This window comes from Ruditapes philippinarum, unplaced genomic scaffold (assembly GCF_026571515.1).
Source record: "Ruditapes philippinarum isolate M1 unplaced genomic scaffold, ASM2657151v2 ctg6019_1_1_1_1, whole genome shotgun sequence".
Taxonomy (NCBI): Eukaryota; Metazoa; Mollusca; class Bivalvia; order Venerida; family Veneridae; genus Ruditapes; species Ruditapes philippinarum.
The window spans coordinates 27,716-43,652 of NW_026855109.1; the positions used below are offsets into that span (position 1 = coordinate 27,716).

Genomic DNA, 15,937 nt, shown 5'->3' on the forward strand with positions numbered 1-15,937 from the left:
TTTTCCCTTGAAGTTTTTTATTTCTCTTTCGCTTGAAACTATACCGTCTTACGATATAAGGCAGATTTAGACGCAATTTAGCATGTTCTATAAAGTTGAGCACTCCAACTTAAACTTCGCTTATACTTTCTAAATTATAAAGAAAACATCAGTACAACTTTTTGTAGTTAATTATTTTGCCATTCAAATTGGTCACCAATTTCCTCTGATGTTTCAAGGCTGTGTAGTTGTGTTGTAAATGTTTTAACAATTGATTCATATTTGTATGATAAAATAACCGTTTAACACATTTCATTTTGTCTTTCCAACTCGGTATATTTTCATTTATCATTATTCAAAAATGACATCATATACATGTATGTCTTTCATGATACTAACTCATACATCATAAATTGTACTCCATTTTTGATATTTATCTTAATATTCTATGGGATGGATATGAGATTAAATTACTTGGTAGACGGTATTATCTTTATTTTAAAGTGATTTATCTTGAATTAAGATGATGTCATTGGTTACTATCCCTTTTTAAATTAACAGTTGGGTAAGGATGATTTTTAGTACAGCTTTATTTTTGTATTTACTTGTATTTAGATTGCGCAGTCGGAAAGTTTGGACAGTATTGTAACGGAACTTGTCCAGGTGGCAGTCTCTGCAAAGAGAATTTATGTGACAGATACACCTCTGAATGTTTAGGGTGTATCCCAGGCTATTACGGACAACGCTGTGACAGAAACTGCAGTGGATGTGTAAATGGAAATTGCCAACAAGAAGATGGTGTATGTATTGAAGACTGTGTCAGTGGATTTTATGGTCCAAAGTGCACTCAAATGTGCCATAACCGATGCACTGTCTGCAATCGTGTAACAGGAAGTTGTGAGATATGTAACACAGGAACATATGGAGCATCGTGCGAATTTAACTGCAGTAAAAATTGTGTTCCTTCTTCGAACGGGGAAATAACATGCAGTAAGAATGAGGGTTACTGTAATGAAGGTCGGTGTAACGTTGGGTTCTTTACCTCAACATGTGAAGCATCGTGTAACGATTTCTGTTTTCTTCACGAATGCGATTTTGTTTCTGGCAAATGTCTCCATGGTTGCGAAATTGGTCGTTATGGTTCAGTATGTAACGGAATCTGTAGCGAAACATGTCTTAATAGAAATTGTAACATATCGTACAATAACTGTTTAAATGGATGCGTTGATGAATATTACGGAGAATATTGTGACTTTCCGTGTAGTGAACACTGTTTTACTGACAGATGCGATGACGCAGGTCGATGTACAGACAGTTGTGACCATGGCTGGTATGGCGACAAATGTGATAAACCATGTAATACTACGTGCACTGATGACAGTTGTGACCGCATTAGTGGAATATGTGCCGAATGTACCCAAGCAAGACCTGGACCACTTTGTCGAACAGCAGGTAAATGTTCTGAAGTTTAGATATTTTGTTTTTCATGACTTCCAGTAATTGTCATATGTCCGTTTTAATCATAGTTGTTATAAAACAATAGCTGAAATATAATTATGAATTTAACAAATATTTGTTCAATATATCACAATTGTTATGTGGATATTACACAATCTTTATTTGTTGAATACTAGCATAAGTATCACCATTAATACAATTTGAATCAATGAAACAATGATTATTGTCAGGCTTTGTTATTTGTTTTGGTGTAAAATATGTACAATATAGTTCAATATAGCTATTAAATTTCAGTAAATAGAAGTATTTGGCTCTATCCGGTTTTAAATATATTCATTTTTAGTTTAATATGTGACATCTTCTTTCTTGTTAATAAATTATTAATTGAGATATAAATTCAATGTTTGAAATTTTGTTGTTGTACTTGAATTCAATAAATTTAAATAACTGATAATTTAATTGTGAAGATAATTTTAAAAGCACATTTAATCAGTCAGCTCTATATTTTTTCTCCTTGAATTAAATGTCCTTTGGAACAAGACAAGTTTTGATAGCAATATATAATCACATGTTAACTTTTTCAAAGCAAAATGGAAGAAACAGATCAGATAAGATGAATTGTCTGAACAATGATGGTCTGTGGTTTGTCTGTTCAGAATCTGAATCTACAGGCATGATTTATCCATTTCTTACGTAAATATTGATTTCGAAAGGCATGTCTGTTAGCGCGCGTAGATAACTCCTGTCCATGAACAGCTCAATCAAAACAAATCAAATTAGCAACTGTGTTAATTTCTAAAGGTTTTCCGATTTAATTGTTTTAAGTCCTCTAACCTTATAAATGTTTTCTCAGGCGGTGATAATAAATATCATAATTCGATCAATGTTAGTGAAAGTAGATTATTTAATATCAATGCATTACAGTAAGACCATCAATGCTATCTAATAGATTGGTATCTGATACATTAACGGTATTTGCATCAGTTAATCAACATTGTTCTTGTATAAAGAGTGTTTATTTTTCAGTAATCGAGTTTGCTTTTAACAGACATTTTTAACATGATTGCGTGATGATGATAATAATAGCCGGTGAAGGACAATTTGCAGGAAAAAAGATGAAAACTGTTTATTGTTCACATTTTGTTATTTTTAGCTCACCTGTCACAAAGTGACAGGGTGAGCTTTTGTGATCGCTTTTCGTCCGGCGTCCGTCCGTCCGTCCGTCTGTCGTCCGTCCGTCGTCCGTCGTCCGTCCGTAAACTTTTGCTTTAAATGACATCTCCTCATAAACCACTGAGCCAATTTCATCCAAACTTCACAGGAATGTTCCTTTGGTGGTCACCTTTAAAAATTGTTCAAAGAATTTAATTCCATGCAGAACTCTGGTTGCCATGGCAACCGAAAGAAAAATCTTTAAATATCTTCTTTTAAACAACCCTAAGAGCTAGAGCTTAGATATTTGGCATGAAACATCTTCTAATGAGTGTCTACCAAGTTTGTTCAAATAAAAGCCCTGGGGTCAAAATTGGCCCCGCCCCCGGGGGGTCATTGATTTTCCCTATATGCATATAGTAAAAACTTAAAAGATCTTCTTTTAAAGAACTGTAAGAGCTAGAGCTAAGATTTTGGCATGGAACATCTTCTAGTGAGTGTCTACCAAGTTTGTTCAAATAAAAGCCCTGGGGTCAAAATTGGCCCGCCCCAGGGGGTCATTGATTTTCCCTATATGCATAAAGTAAAACTTAAAAAATCTTCTTTAAAGAACCCAAAGAGCTAGAGCTTAGATATTTGGCATGAAACATCTTCTAGTGAATGTCTACCAAGTTTGTTCAAATAAAAGCCCTGGGGTCAAAATTGGCCCCGCCCTGGGGGGTAATTGATTTTCCCTATATGCATATAGTTTAAACTTAAAAAATCTTCTTTTAAAGAACCGTAAGAGCTAGAGCTTAGATATTTGGCATAAAACATCTTCTAGTAAATGTCTACCAAGTTTGTTCAAATAAAAGCCCTGGGGTCAAAATTGGCCCCGCCCCAGGGGGTCATTGATTTTCCCTATATGCATATAGTAAAAACTTAAAAAATCTTCTTTTAAAGAACTGTAAGAGCTAAAGCTTATATATTTGGCATGAAACATCTTCTAGTGAATGTCTACCAAGTTTGTTCAAATAAAACCCCTGGGGTCCAAATTGGCCCCTCCCAGGGTCATTGATTTTCCTTATATGCATATAGTAAAAACTTATAAAATCTTCTTTTAAAGAACCCAAAGAGCTAGAGCTAAGATATTTAGCATGAGACATGTTCGAATGGGTGTCTACCAAGTATGTTCAAATAAAAGCCCTGGGGTCAAAACTGGCCCCGCCCCGGGGGTCATTGATTTTCCTTATATACATAGCAAAAACTTAAAAATCTTCTTTGAAAAAACCCAAATAACTAGAGTTTAGATATTAAGCATGAAACATCTTTAAGTAAATATCTACAAAGTTTGTTCAAATAAAAGTCCAGGGGTCAAAACTGGCCCTGCCCGAGGGGTGTCATTGTTTTTTACTCTATGTGTATAGTAAAAACTTAAAAAATCTTCTTTTAAAAAACCCAATGAGCTAGAACTTAGATGTTTTGCATGAAACATCTTCTTATGGGTGTCTACCAAGTCTGTTCAAATAAACAAATAAAAGCCCTTGGGTAAAAATTGGGCCGGGGGGGGGGGGCTATATACAGGTGAGCGACCTCAGGGCCATCATGGCCCTCTTGTTTATTTCAGCATGCACACCAGGCTTCAGGGGCTTAGACTGCACAATTCCCTGTGAAAGTAGTTTCTGCAAAAATAGAGTATGTGACAGATACAACGGAAAATGTGCTGGGTGTATCACAGGACGCCATGGAGACCTTTGTTTACAGTCATGTGACTCATGTCGGCAAGGAAGCACGTGTCAACAGATTGATGGAAAATGTGATGATGGTTGTATTGACGGAAATTACGGATCATATTGTCAACAGACTTGTGATACATGCATAACATGTGATCAGGGATCTGGATTATGTACTGAATGTCCGATAGGAAAATATGGTGACCTATGTACTCTTAATTGTAGCTCACATTGTGTATCTGTAGGTGGTTCTATATCATGTGACCTGCACAGTGGGTCTTGTGATTCAGGTCAATGTGCTCCAGGATTTTGGAGTCCCGGCTGCTCAAGAACGTGTAATGTAAATTGTAAAAGTAGTCCCTTAGCGACAATTGGCACATGTAATATAATTAGTGGCGCGTGTGATTTTAATTGCTCCGAGAAATTTTACGGTCCGCAATGCAATATTGGATGTGACTCATTTTGCTATGATAATACTTGCGATCGAGTTGACGGTGTTTGCGCCGAGTGTTTCAAAGACCAGCCTAATTTCAATTGCCCAGATGCAGGTACAATTTGCGATTTTTTATTTCATCTTTATTTTAGTGTCATCTTGTAGATTTATGCAGATAGATCAGAATGCAGTATTTAAACAAGCTTCGCTGGTATAGTTTAGTTTACGCTTGCAAGTTTTTAAACTTTCATATAAGGAAAAACATTATTACAGAACCATAACTTATTAGAAATATTTAACTTTATCAGTTTTTCATTGTATCACTTTGATTTTCAAGAATGTCAAGTTGGAAAGTACGGTCAAGCCTGTGATCTGTCTTGCTCACCCGGCTGTACATTGGTTTGCGACCGATACACAGCGAGATGTTCAAAATGTAAACCTGGCTATTGGGGAGATAAATGTGAGCAGACATGTCCCTCTGGTAGCGGTTGCTCTGAATGTGAGCAGTCATCCGGAAAGTGTATCAGCTGCATTGCAGGGAAACATGGCACAGACTGTGACCTAGATTGTGGCTTTTGCACTGCATCTTCAGATGGAATAGTTTATTGCAGAAAAGATAATGCTGACTGTATTACATCAGCGTGCGTTGCAGGGTACCATGGCAGAACGTGTGAACATAGTTGTAATCCAACGTGTTTTGATTCTGGTGACGGTGTTAATAATTGCGAATGGAATACAGGTATCTGTAGTGATGGTTGTGACATAGGTTATTACGGCTTTTACTGTGAAGAGAAATGTAGTGACAAATGTTTGAATAAAGATTGTCAGGGATCGGCAACGGACTGTAAACAGGGATGCGTATTTGGCTATTATGGGAATGACTGTTTAACTCCATGCCCTCAAAATTGTGTTGGCGGCGGATGCGATGATAAATCCGGCGCGTGCGACAGCTCTTGCCAACCGGGATTTTTTAATGAAACTTGTTCCGCACCTTGTGCTTCGACATGTATAGACTCCAAATGTGATAAGATACGCGGTGATTGCATTGAGTGTCAGCCCAATGCTAATACAGGACGGGAGTTGTATTATTGCAGAGATGCCGGTAATCATTTTACTCATTATTTTCATTCATGATAACTTAATTTCATTTACAGTGTATTTAATGTTGTGGTGTGTGTTGTTCGTTTTCCATTAATAGTTTCGTAATAAAGGTTGCACTATATATTGATTCTGGTTGTCTTAAAATTTTGTTGAGGTTTTGGTAATTCTTTAACACAAGTGGTTGGAATCATACTAAACGGCACTTAGTTTTATTTATGAGAAGTTAAACACTGAAATAAATTGTTAATTTAATTTTAATGACGTTAATGTACTATCAAACATTTGTACTCGACATTTATTATCAATATTTTGTTTTACTTTACAGCATGTCCTGTCGGAAAATACGGACAGTTCTGTCAAGCTGATTGCCTACCTAATTGTTTATCAACGTGCGGACGGTACAATGGAACTTGTTTCGAATGTAAACCAGGTTTTCACGGAAATAATTGTGATTCAGAGTGCGGACAGTGTAGCACTGGAAAATGTGACCAGAAAACCGGCTTATGTTCGACTAACGATGTTTGTAGAGCAGGGTTTTGGAATATGTTTTGCAATCAAAGATGCTTGCATGAAAATTGCAATACATGTTTCCAAGGAGATGGCCAGTGTGAGACGTGTGATGTAGGATACTATGGTTTAACTTGTAATTTAAATTGCAGTGATAAATGTTCAGTTAATTCGTTTAACCAAGTAACATGCGGAAAAGATACAGGAAACTGCGATGAAGGAGCTTGCCTTCCGGGGTTTTGGAATCGGCCTTGTGATGCCCAGTGTAACAAAAACTGTCGAACTAATTCGGAGGGAGCAAGAACATGTTCTTATCTAGAAGGTGACTGTAACCTCGGATGCGAAGATACTTATTATGGTGGACATTGTAGCTTAAATTGCAGTGCTACTTGTATTAATAAGTTGTGTGAACGGGATGGGAAATGTTCTTTAGGTTGTATAGATGGTACTTATGGCGACACATGTGAACTTACTTGCAAGGAAACTTGTAATAATGGAAAATGTGATCAAGTTTCTGGTGAATGTGAAGAGTGTAACAAACCGCCTGAGGCACAAACCTCTCTTTGCAGAACGGCTGGTAAGTGTACATATATCAAGGCATGCTAGGTAGTTCATGGTTATTTTTTATGCTCATAGTCAATAGTTGCAATATTTATTTCAACCATTTGTTTACTGATTTATTTGGTTTCTTTAACGTAACAATTGACACAATGCCCCTGAGATAAAACCAAGATAAAGAAAATATTTTTTAACATTTAAATTTGAACTGCAAATCAGTTGTTTTCCTGCATTTTGATAGCTTCGGGTAAGTTTGTCTTGTATAGAGAGCTTCGAATTAGAAGATTGCAATTTACAAGACAGTACGTAATAATGTTGTAATAATGTTGCTCGTAGAAACGAAAAGAACTTTATCTTATAGTTAAAAATAATTATGTAGCATTTGATAATTTGAACGCATTCTTAAATTTTTCAAATTTAGGATAAAGAATCTGTGTAATGAAAACCAGCTATTTTATTATTATTGTGTTTAATCATAAGGTCTTAAATTTACTGAGTTTAGAAGTTTCATTGAAGATTGGCATAACTAAGTTTTACTGTAGACGAACGTTTTGGGCTTTGCCGGCAACACTTAACAGTATCTTCAGTGTGCCTGACGGTTATTTTAGCTTGCTTCTTCAAGATGTATAGCTTCACTGACAAAGCTAGTTTAGGATGTCGTAGCATAGAATCATAAATAACAATCACTTTATATTTGCTTCTCTGATGGCTTGCTATATTTGTTTTGTTCTGTTTTATTTTATTTCTATCAACATTGCCATTTATTTTATTTCACCTTTCCTCAAATAAGAATAAGAATGGTCGCAAAATTTTCCTATTTTGAAGTGTCTATCGATAAATGATTTTTTTTCCATATTTGTCCTTATCTTTATCATATTTGTCCTGAATTCCAAAAACAATCGTATATCCCAGTGCTGTGCCAACAACATGTTTAGCCATTTTATTTGCCCAAAAGCTTTAACTTATTCAATATTTATAAAAATTGTAATATATATGGCTGTCATCCATGTAAATAATAAAATTGAAATAATGAATGGAAACGAAAATAATTTGCAGAATGTCCTAGTGGAAAAACCGGACTTTTGTGCAACGTTAATTGCTCTGAAACATGTTTCGATAAATGTGATCGCTATAACGGCACATGCATTTCGTGCAAATCGGGATTCTTCGGACAAACCTGTGAATTTGATTGCGGATCTTGTTCCGAACCTTTTTGTGATCAGGTAACTGGAACGTGTTTATCTCCATGCACTAATGGTTACTACGGGGACAACTGTACTGTTAGCTGCAATCACATCGGGTGTCTATCATGCAATAGATCTAGCGGAGAGTGCGACGAATGTAAAGCAGGGCTTTGGACAAAAGATTGCAGCGAGTCGTGCAGTACTGCTTGCATCGCATCAGCTGACGGTTTTGTCTACTGCGACAAAGTAAATGGAGATTGCAGAATCCGGGCTTGTGTTCCAGGATATTATTCGGAGGACTGCATGTTAGAATGTCATGAAAATTGTAAAGAAGACTCACTCGGTGACAGACATTGCGACTTTCTCAATGGTTATTGTCGAGATGGGTGTAAAGACGGGTTTTATGGCAACTTCTGCAACTATTCTTGTAACCATAATTGCGTCGGGGGAATTTGCGAGAGAAATGGGGAATGTTTAAGAAATCTTGGATGCATTAAAGAATATTATGGATTTGACTGTGGAACTAACTGTAAGACCACGTGCAATGACGATACATGTCATAGGGATGACGGAATATGTGATGAGTGTCGTAAGGTGTCAGAAGAACAAACACCACTATGCAGAGATGCCGGTATGTGTAACAATATATTATCATAGGCTTAATTGTCTCTTGTGATACCTTTGATTTCTCATTTAGGAGAACTAGTCTCCAATATTGCATCTGGATTTACTTGTTGTTCATGTCTGGTTATATTTTATATCAAACACAGTACTCGCGACAAAAAAACTTTTCTATAGACATTTCTTTATCAACGTACTTTTTAAATTTGATATTGCACTTTTCTGTTCTCCCACATACTTTTGAAATATACACTTGCAGGTCCAGGTTGTATTTCTGAATACTACTAACGCTTTCAATCTCATATTAACCTACAAAAATATATTACAATTGGTTGTTGGTATTGATCAGTTTTAAACCTAGAGCATATAAAATCATTAAACTGAATCTAGAATACACTGTTTAATTATTATTATTTAATTTTTTTCAGAGTGTCCACCAATATCTGACGTCTACTTCAATGGATTGTATTGTAACATATCTTGTCCTGACAATTGCGATTCAACTTGTGTAAGATATAGTGCAGTTTGCGATTCATGTGTAGCAGGTTATTGGAGCGATTTTTGTGACCAAGAATGTGGAAACTGTAAGGGTATCACTTGTTTTCAGAGTGACGGAACATGTGTTTCAGAGTGTGATGATGGTTTCTACGGACCACGTTGTGATCAAAGATGTATATTTGATGGTTGTGAGTCTTGTGATCGATCCAACGGGAATTGCGCTACATGCAAACAAGGATTATGGGGTGAAAATTGTGAAAGTAATTGCAGTACCGCCTGCCTGCCTAACAACACAGGACTGATATATTGTGATAAGGATACAAGCAATTGCAATATACCTGCTTGTGTGGTAGGATATTATTCTCCACAGTGCAGAAATGAGTGCAGTGCAAACTGCCTTCCTTCAGATGAACAATCCTCTCTTAAAGGTAGTTGTGATTTTTATGATGGTGAATGTGATGATGGCTGCAAAGATGGATGGTACGGTGATATCTGCAATATTAAATGTAGCAGTTTCTGTGTTGATGACATTTGTTATAGAAACGGTCGTTGTGATGATCAGCTCGGATGTTTGCCGGGCTTTTATGGGATTTATTGTACGGAAACATGTGCTAGTACATGTAACAATGGTAAATGTGATAGAGAAACTGGAATTTGCACGGAGTGCTTAAAGCCCGTCGAAGAACAGAGTCCACTGTGTAGAAGCGCAGGTAATCGTTGTAGCAATCATTGGCATCTACTGCATCATTGAATGGGAGCACATTTATACACATTATCATGTATCAAAATTCCTTAATCAACGTTCTTTTTTCTTTTTGTCTATCTCCCTTGCTCTGTTAATATTTCATTATTACTGCATGAAAAGTCATTTCTCTACTTTCACGTTTGATGTATATAATATGTTTTTCTTGGTATAACTGTTTTATATGCAAATTGCATGGGAACATAGTAGCACTTGTGTGTTTTCATTAATGTTTGTTTAAATAAAGAAAGCATTTGCAAGCACGGAATGGTTTTGTTTTCTATCTAAGACATACAATATGTCTTGGAGGATTTATGTACGAGAGTATTACCTTTCTTGTGCTTTGTTTTCAGTCGCTGTTCAAAACATTTGCTAATCAATGTAAGACAACGCTTTAAAGAACGACACTGTTTCAGCTGTTTGATCACTTGCTTAGCTGATGCGAGCGATTGGTAGATTGAATATAGATAGATCATGTTCATTCAATAATTTTCAAAATAATATGTTTTTAAAATAATACTTGTTTCATACAACCTAAAACGAATTACAGATTGCCGCGTTGGAAAATTTGGTCTTTTTTGCAATGAAACATGCCCTTTGACCTGCAAAGAGGCATGTAAACGATTAGAAAGGGAGTGTCTTGGTTGTATTGATGGTTTCCATGGTGTCACATGCCAAGAAGTTTGCAGCAAAAACTGCCTTATTGGAAACTGCAATCAGTTCAATGGTCACTGTGAGGAAAGATGCAGAGACGGGTTTTATACTGACACATGTGGAACGAAATGTAAATATCCCGGATGCAAAACTTGTACACGTGTTTCCGGTGAATGCGTTGACTGTCTTCCTGGACTATATGGGATACAGTGTGATATATCATGTAGCCAGTATTGTGCTAAATCGCTTGATGGTAATACTTACTGCGCAAAAGACAACGGATTTTGTCATGAAAGTCAATGTACACCGGGTTATTATGGAGACAAATGTATAAAGGAGTGCCATACCAATTGCCGGCATAGTGATACAAATGGGCAGATTTATTGTGACTTTTCCACGGGCTATTGCGAACACGGGTGTACCAATGGATGGTATGGTGAGACCTGTGATCTTGCTTGTAGTAGCTCATGTGCGGGTATAAACCACACCTGTAAACGTGATGGTACCTGTATAGAAGGTTGTGTTATCAATACATTTGGTCAGTTCTGTGAAAAGGAATGTATTTCTACTTGTATCAATGACAATTGTGATGGAATTGAAGGATATTGCTTGGACTGTTTGGAGCCTAAGACTAGACTCTGCAGAGATGCAGGTAAAAGAATGACTAAATTGGCAAAATAGTGAATGTTTTGGACTCGCATGTAGGAATATGTTTGGTTCTAATATTTGTAATGGGCGGTAAACGAAATGAATGTATCGTTTACCACTAAGTGTTACAGATTTATTGCTTTCTCATTTCGCATGAGCACGTCTTTGGTGCATGGTACTTCTTTCTTTAATTTTTTTTATCAGGAAAAAAAGAAATAGTGTTTTCACTAACCGTTGTTTAAAAAGACTGAACTAATATTTCTAATATTTTTTTAGATTTGATATCAAAGTATTAATGGAATAATATGGTGTTTGATTTAATTAGAAAAAAAGAAAATTGATTGACACTAAACTTTTTGCGCTTGTTTACATGGGTTATGATTTGTTTTTAAAAGAACTAGAAACTCATTTTTAAATCTGCAACAATGAAATAAAAATTACCTTATCTTATTAGTTATCCATTATCTTGATGTGTGTAAAGAATATGTCTTCTGTGATTTAATGATATCTAAGTTAATATGTTGTTTGTGTTCCTTTGCATCATCATTCTGCAGTTCAGTTACTGATACCTACATTTTGAAAAGGTATCTTTGGTCAGAACTCATTTTTCTCTAGCTTTCTTTATGTTATATATATATATATAAAATGGATGTTTCGAAATGGCATATCAACCGGAAAGCGGTGTTTGTTTTCAGCATGTGACGCCCCATTTCATGGTTTGTTTTGTAATAACACATGTCCACAAAACTGCAAAGATATGGTGTGCGACCGGTATGATAAGAAATGTGATTCCTGTATAACCGACTTCTACGGAAATGAATGCGACATCCAATGTGGAAACTGCAAAGGCGACAATTGTATTCAAGAAACAGGCGTATGCATCAACGGATGTGATGATGGGTTTTATACTTCAACTTGTACTTTGCCTTGCAAACACAATGGCTGTCTGAAGTGCAGTGTATCTTCTGGTGAGTGTTCTTCTTGCAAAGAAAAGTTATGGGGAAACAACTGCGACTCCAATTGTAGTGAATTTTGCTCACCAAGTCAACTTGATGGAAGTGTGAAATGTGAGAGGTTTACCGCCGTCTGTGCAGAAAATACCTGTTTGCCTGGGTATTATGGAAGAGAATGTCGCAATGTTTGCAACAACCATTGTGGTATAAGTAGCTTAGGATATCGAACATGTGACATTGACACAGGAATATGTGACGTAGACGATTGTGATAAAACTTGGTATGGACCGCAGTGCAGTCAGGCGTGTCCAATCAATTGCGTTAACCAGAATTGTAACAGAACAGGGCAATGTGTCGAAGGATGTCTTGAAGGATATTGGGGTGCTACCTGTCAGTCGCAGTGCCAAATTGAACTCACATGCAATGATGGCACATGTGACCAAAGTGAAGGCACGTGCTTGGAATGTTTAACGGAAAATCCCAGACCTCTATGCAGAACTGCAGGTACAGATATTTGAGAAACAAATCAAGAAATTCTCTTAGTACATTAAGATAGATATATAGATGAAAATCAAACCAGTTATCAGCCCGATTTAAGTATTCCCTTCTATTAACAGAGTAAATGCCTTAGAAAATTAGATTATCATTTACATACATAATCAATGATTCATTAATCCATTAGAAGCTTTTTTATTGTTCTGTTATCATTTTCCATTTTATGTTTTGTTTCTTTTCTTACCTCACTTTTGATTGTTACTCACATTCTTAAATAACCATTGTGAAATTATTCCACGTTCTTACTGAACTAATTGACACTTCATAACCGCTTTTAGTTTTTGAAGATGTATCGTTATTGATAGTGTGTCCTGATTAGATCATCACCTTTAGTCAGCTTACTGTCAGTTAAAGCAATACAATTTTAAGAAAGATATTGATTCTAGCCAATGCAGTAACATATTGTGTCACAAATATCTGAATACAAAGTTATATCCATTTTGCATCAGTTTATCTCATTTATATTAAATCAATGTTTAGTTTACATTAAAAGTGTTATAATTTGCAATCGACCATGTCATAGAAATAGATTCATTTCACATTAGAAACATTTTAGTGACCAGATTGAATGATTTTAAATTTTGCATAAAAAGCTTTGCTTACACATGCGCAGTAGCTGCTTATATTTGCTTGTTTGGTGTTGGGTATTAAATTTGCTGCAGTACTGTTAAAAAATTAACAATTTGGAATGTATTCTATTATTTCAGCATGTAGTCCTATAAACAAGTGGGGTGTATTTTGTGAATTTGATTGCTCACGTTATTGCGCAGATGGTACTTGCTCGCGAGAAGACGGGTCGTGTAGTTCATGCCTACCGCAGAAGTTCGGCAGAATTTGTGACTCTGATTGTCCTCACTGTGGCACAGACACATGCTATCAAAGCGACGGTATTTGCATCGATAAGTGTGATCCAGGTTGGTACAAACTTACCTGCTCGACGGAATGTAAGCATCCTGGGTGCAATGAATGTGACCTAACCAGCGGAGAATGTATATCGTGCAAAACCGGAAAGTATGGAACAAATTGTTCATTAGATTGTGCTGCTACATGCCAAGCCAATAGTAATGGTATTATCACATGCAACCGGTTTTCCGGAGAATGCGATACTAAAGTTTGCCAAGTTGGATATTTCACTGCGCAATGCACTGAAAGATGTAGCCAATACTGTAAAGATGTGTCATGTGATATAGACGCCGGAACATGTTCACCTTGTTTAAATGGTATGTTTCTAAAATTATTCTATTAAAAAAAAACATTGTGATCATTTCGGGTTGAAAACTTAAGCTGAATAAATCTATTAAAATGGTGATTAAGCAAGTATTGAAAGTGAGAAATGTTTGGAATAAAATGTTTAAGAAAGATTGCTCTACTTTTTATCAAATGAAAGTACCGATAATGTCTAAATACATTTAGAAACATATTCGTGAGTGACAGGTACATGTTACAAATATAAGAAAATATATAAAACGAAATAGTCTACAGTATTATTTTTAATTGTCTTTATTCTCTTATTAATTGCACGACAATATGTCTCTCAAATTGCCACATTAACTTTCCAATATATCTGTATATCAAGATGTTGTAGTAAAAGCTAGATGCGTCTGTGACCGAGTGTTTAAGGTCGTTGACTTCAAATCATTTGCCTCTCACCGCTGTGGCTTCGAATCCCGACAAGAACTTCGAACTCTTTCAAGTGAGGAAGCTATCCTGTAACCTTCGGAGCGTTGGTAGTTCTACTCAGGTGCCCATTCATGCCTGAAATAACGCACGGAGGGGAAACTTAAGTTTTCACCAACCCGTAAAGTTGGACTGTCGCGATATAACCTATACTGTGTTGATAGGACGTAAAACCCAACCAGAAAATCGTATTGAGAGATGATGATACTGCAAAAACAAAAAACAAAAAACATATACATATATTTTTTGTTACAATAGATATGTTTTACCTATTACAAATGTTTTGTTAGCTTGAGATTAGTACATTTTTTTATATTTTAGAATTATTGTATTTTATAAGGTTGGTATGGCCAAAGATGTAATGCAGAATGCAGTTCTAACTGTAAAAACAAAGAATGTGTTGTTACAGAAGCTAACTGCAGACAGGTAATTAGAAGTTGTATTTAATTACAATTTTCATGGGGTAGTTCAATGCTCAGTTCAAATTATTTTTACAGGGAATTTAAAACACAGACAACTTACAACATAATTGTTCGTGCAAAATTTAGTTTCCATGTGTTTTATTTATATCGATGGCCGGAACTTAAAATTTCTTAATTTGTTAACACTGTTCAATAACACACAAACATATAAAAGGTACATATTTAAGGTATGCCTGTTGACATTTTTTGTATTTTTCTTTCAAAAATAATTAAAATTATTGGATGCTTTCTTCTAATTAACGTTCTGGATGTTGAGACACGCCAAGTATATGCCTTGTCTATGGTTTTATCTTATAATCTTATATCCTTTTTTGGTTTTGTCGCAAGTTCGTTACAGAGAGATCACTTATTTGACTATACGGTTTCTGAAAGCTTAAATATTTTAACATGATTGTGTCCATTACATTTACCCTTTACATTCCTTACATTCTAGGGTTGTATTGATGGTAAGTGGGGAGCCAGCTGTGAGAAGGATTGTAATTACAATTGTGACAGTAAAACTTGTAACAAAGACACTGCAGAATGTTTGTATGGTTGCACCGCCTCCAAATTTTATGGCTTGACATGCGCTTCACCGTGTAATGGAAATTGTGTGGACGATGTCTGCAACAGGTATGAAACACATTTTATAAAATAAAAAGCAGTTTCGATGTTATGGAACTTGACAGAAAATAAATAAAAGTGTTCAATGTGTTTGAAAGTCAAAGTCAAAATTATTATTACAATCTAGCATATGATATGTTGGGTAAAACTCTTATCAAACACAAAATAATGCTTATTATTCATGTTTTATTCTCGGTGTCTGTCTTTGTTCTGACTGGTCTGAAAGGATATTACATATACTATGAATTCATTGATACCGTATTAAGAAGATTGCGTTTAAGAGAAACAAGAAAAACCCCATTTGTTTTGCAGGACTGGGTATTGTCTTAAAGGGTGTGAGGTTGGCTGGTATGGAGAAGAGTGTCAGTTCCAGTGTAGCGCTGTAAGTTCAAAACTTTTTATGAAATCGTGATATTACGT

General features: G+C 35.8%; 1 protein-coding gene across 1 annotated transcript in view; it reads left to right on the forward strand.

Moving 5' to 3' along the window:
- The window catches only part of LOC132742130 (fibrillin-2-like), a gene marked incomplete at its 5' end in the record, with an annotated part of 44,033 nt that overhangs the window by 24,081 nt on the left and 4,015 nt on the right, over positions 1-15,937 (forward strand). Inside the window, 11 exon segments of the mRNA XM_060730452.1 lie at positions 595-1,431; positions 4,196-4,849; positions 5,072-5,836; positions 6,161-6,919; positions 7,957-8,715; positions 9,134-9,913; positions 11,943-12,704; positions 13,463-13,975; positions 14,773-14,858; positions 15,348-15,526; positions 15,830-15,899. Coding sequence (XP_060586435.1) covers positions 595-1,431; positions 4,196-4,849; positions 5,072-5,836; positions 6,161-6,919; positions 7,957-8,715; positions 9,134-9,913; positions 11,943-12,704; positions 13,463-13,975; positions 14,773-14,858; positions 15,348-15,526; positions 15,830-15,899 — 6,164 coding nt within the window.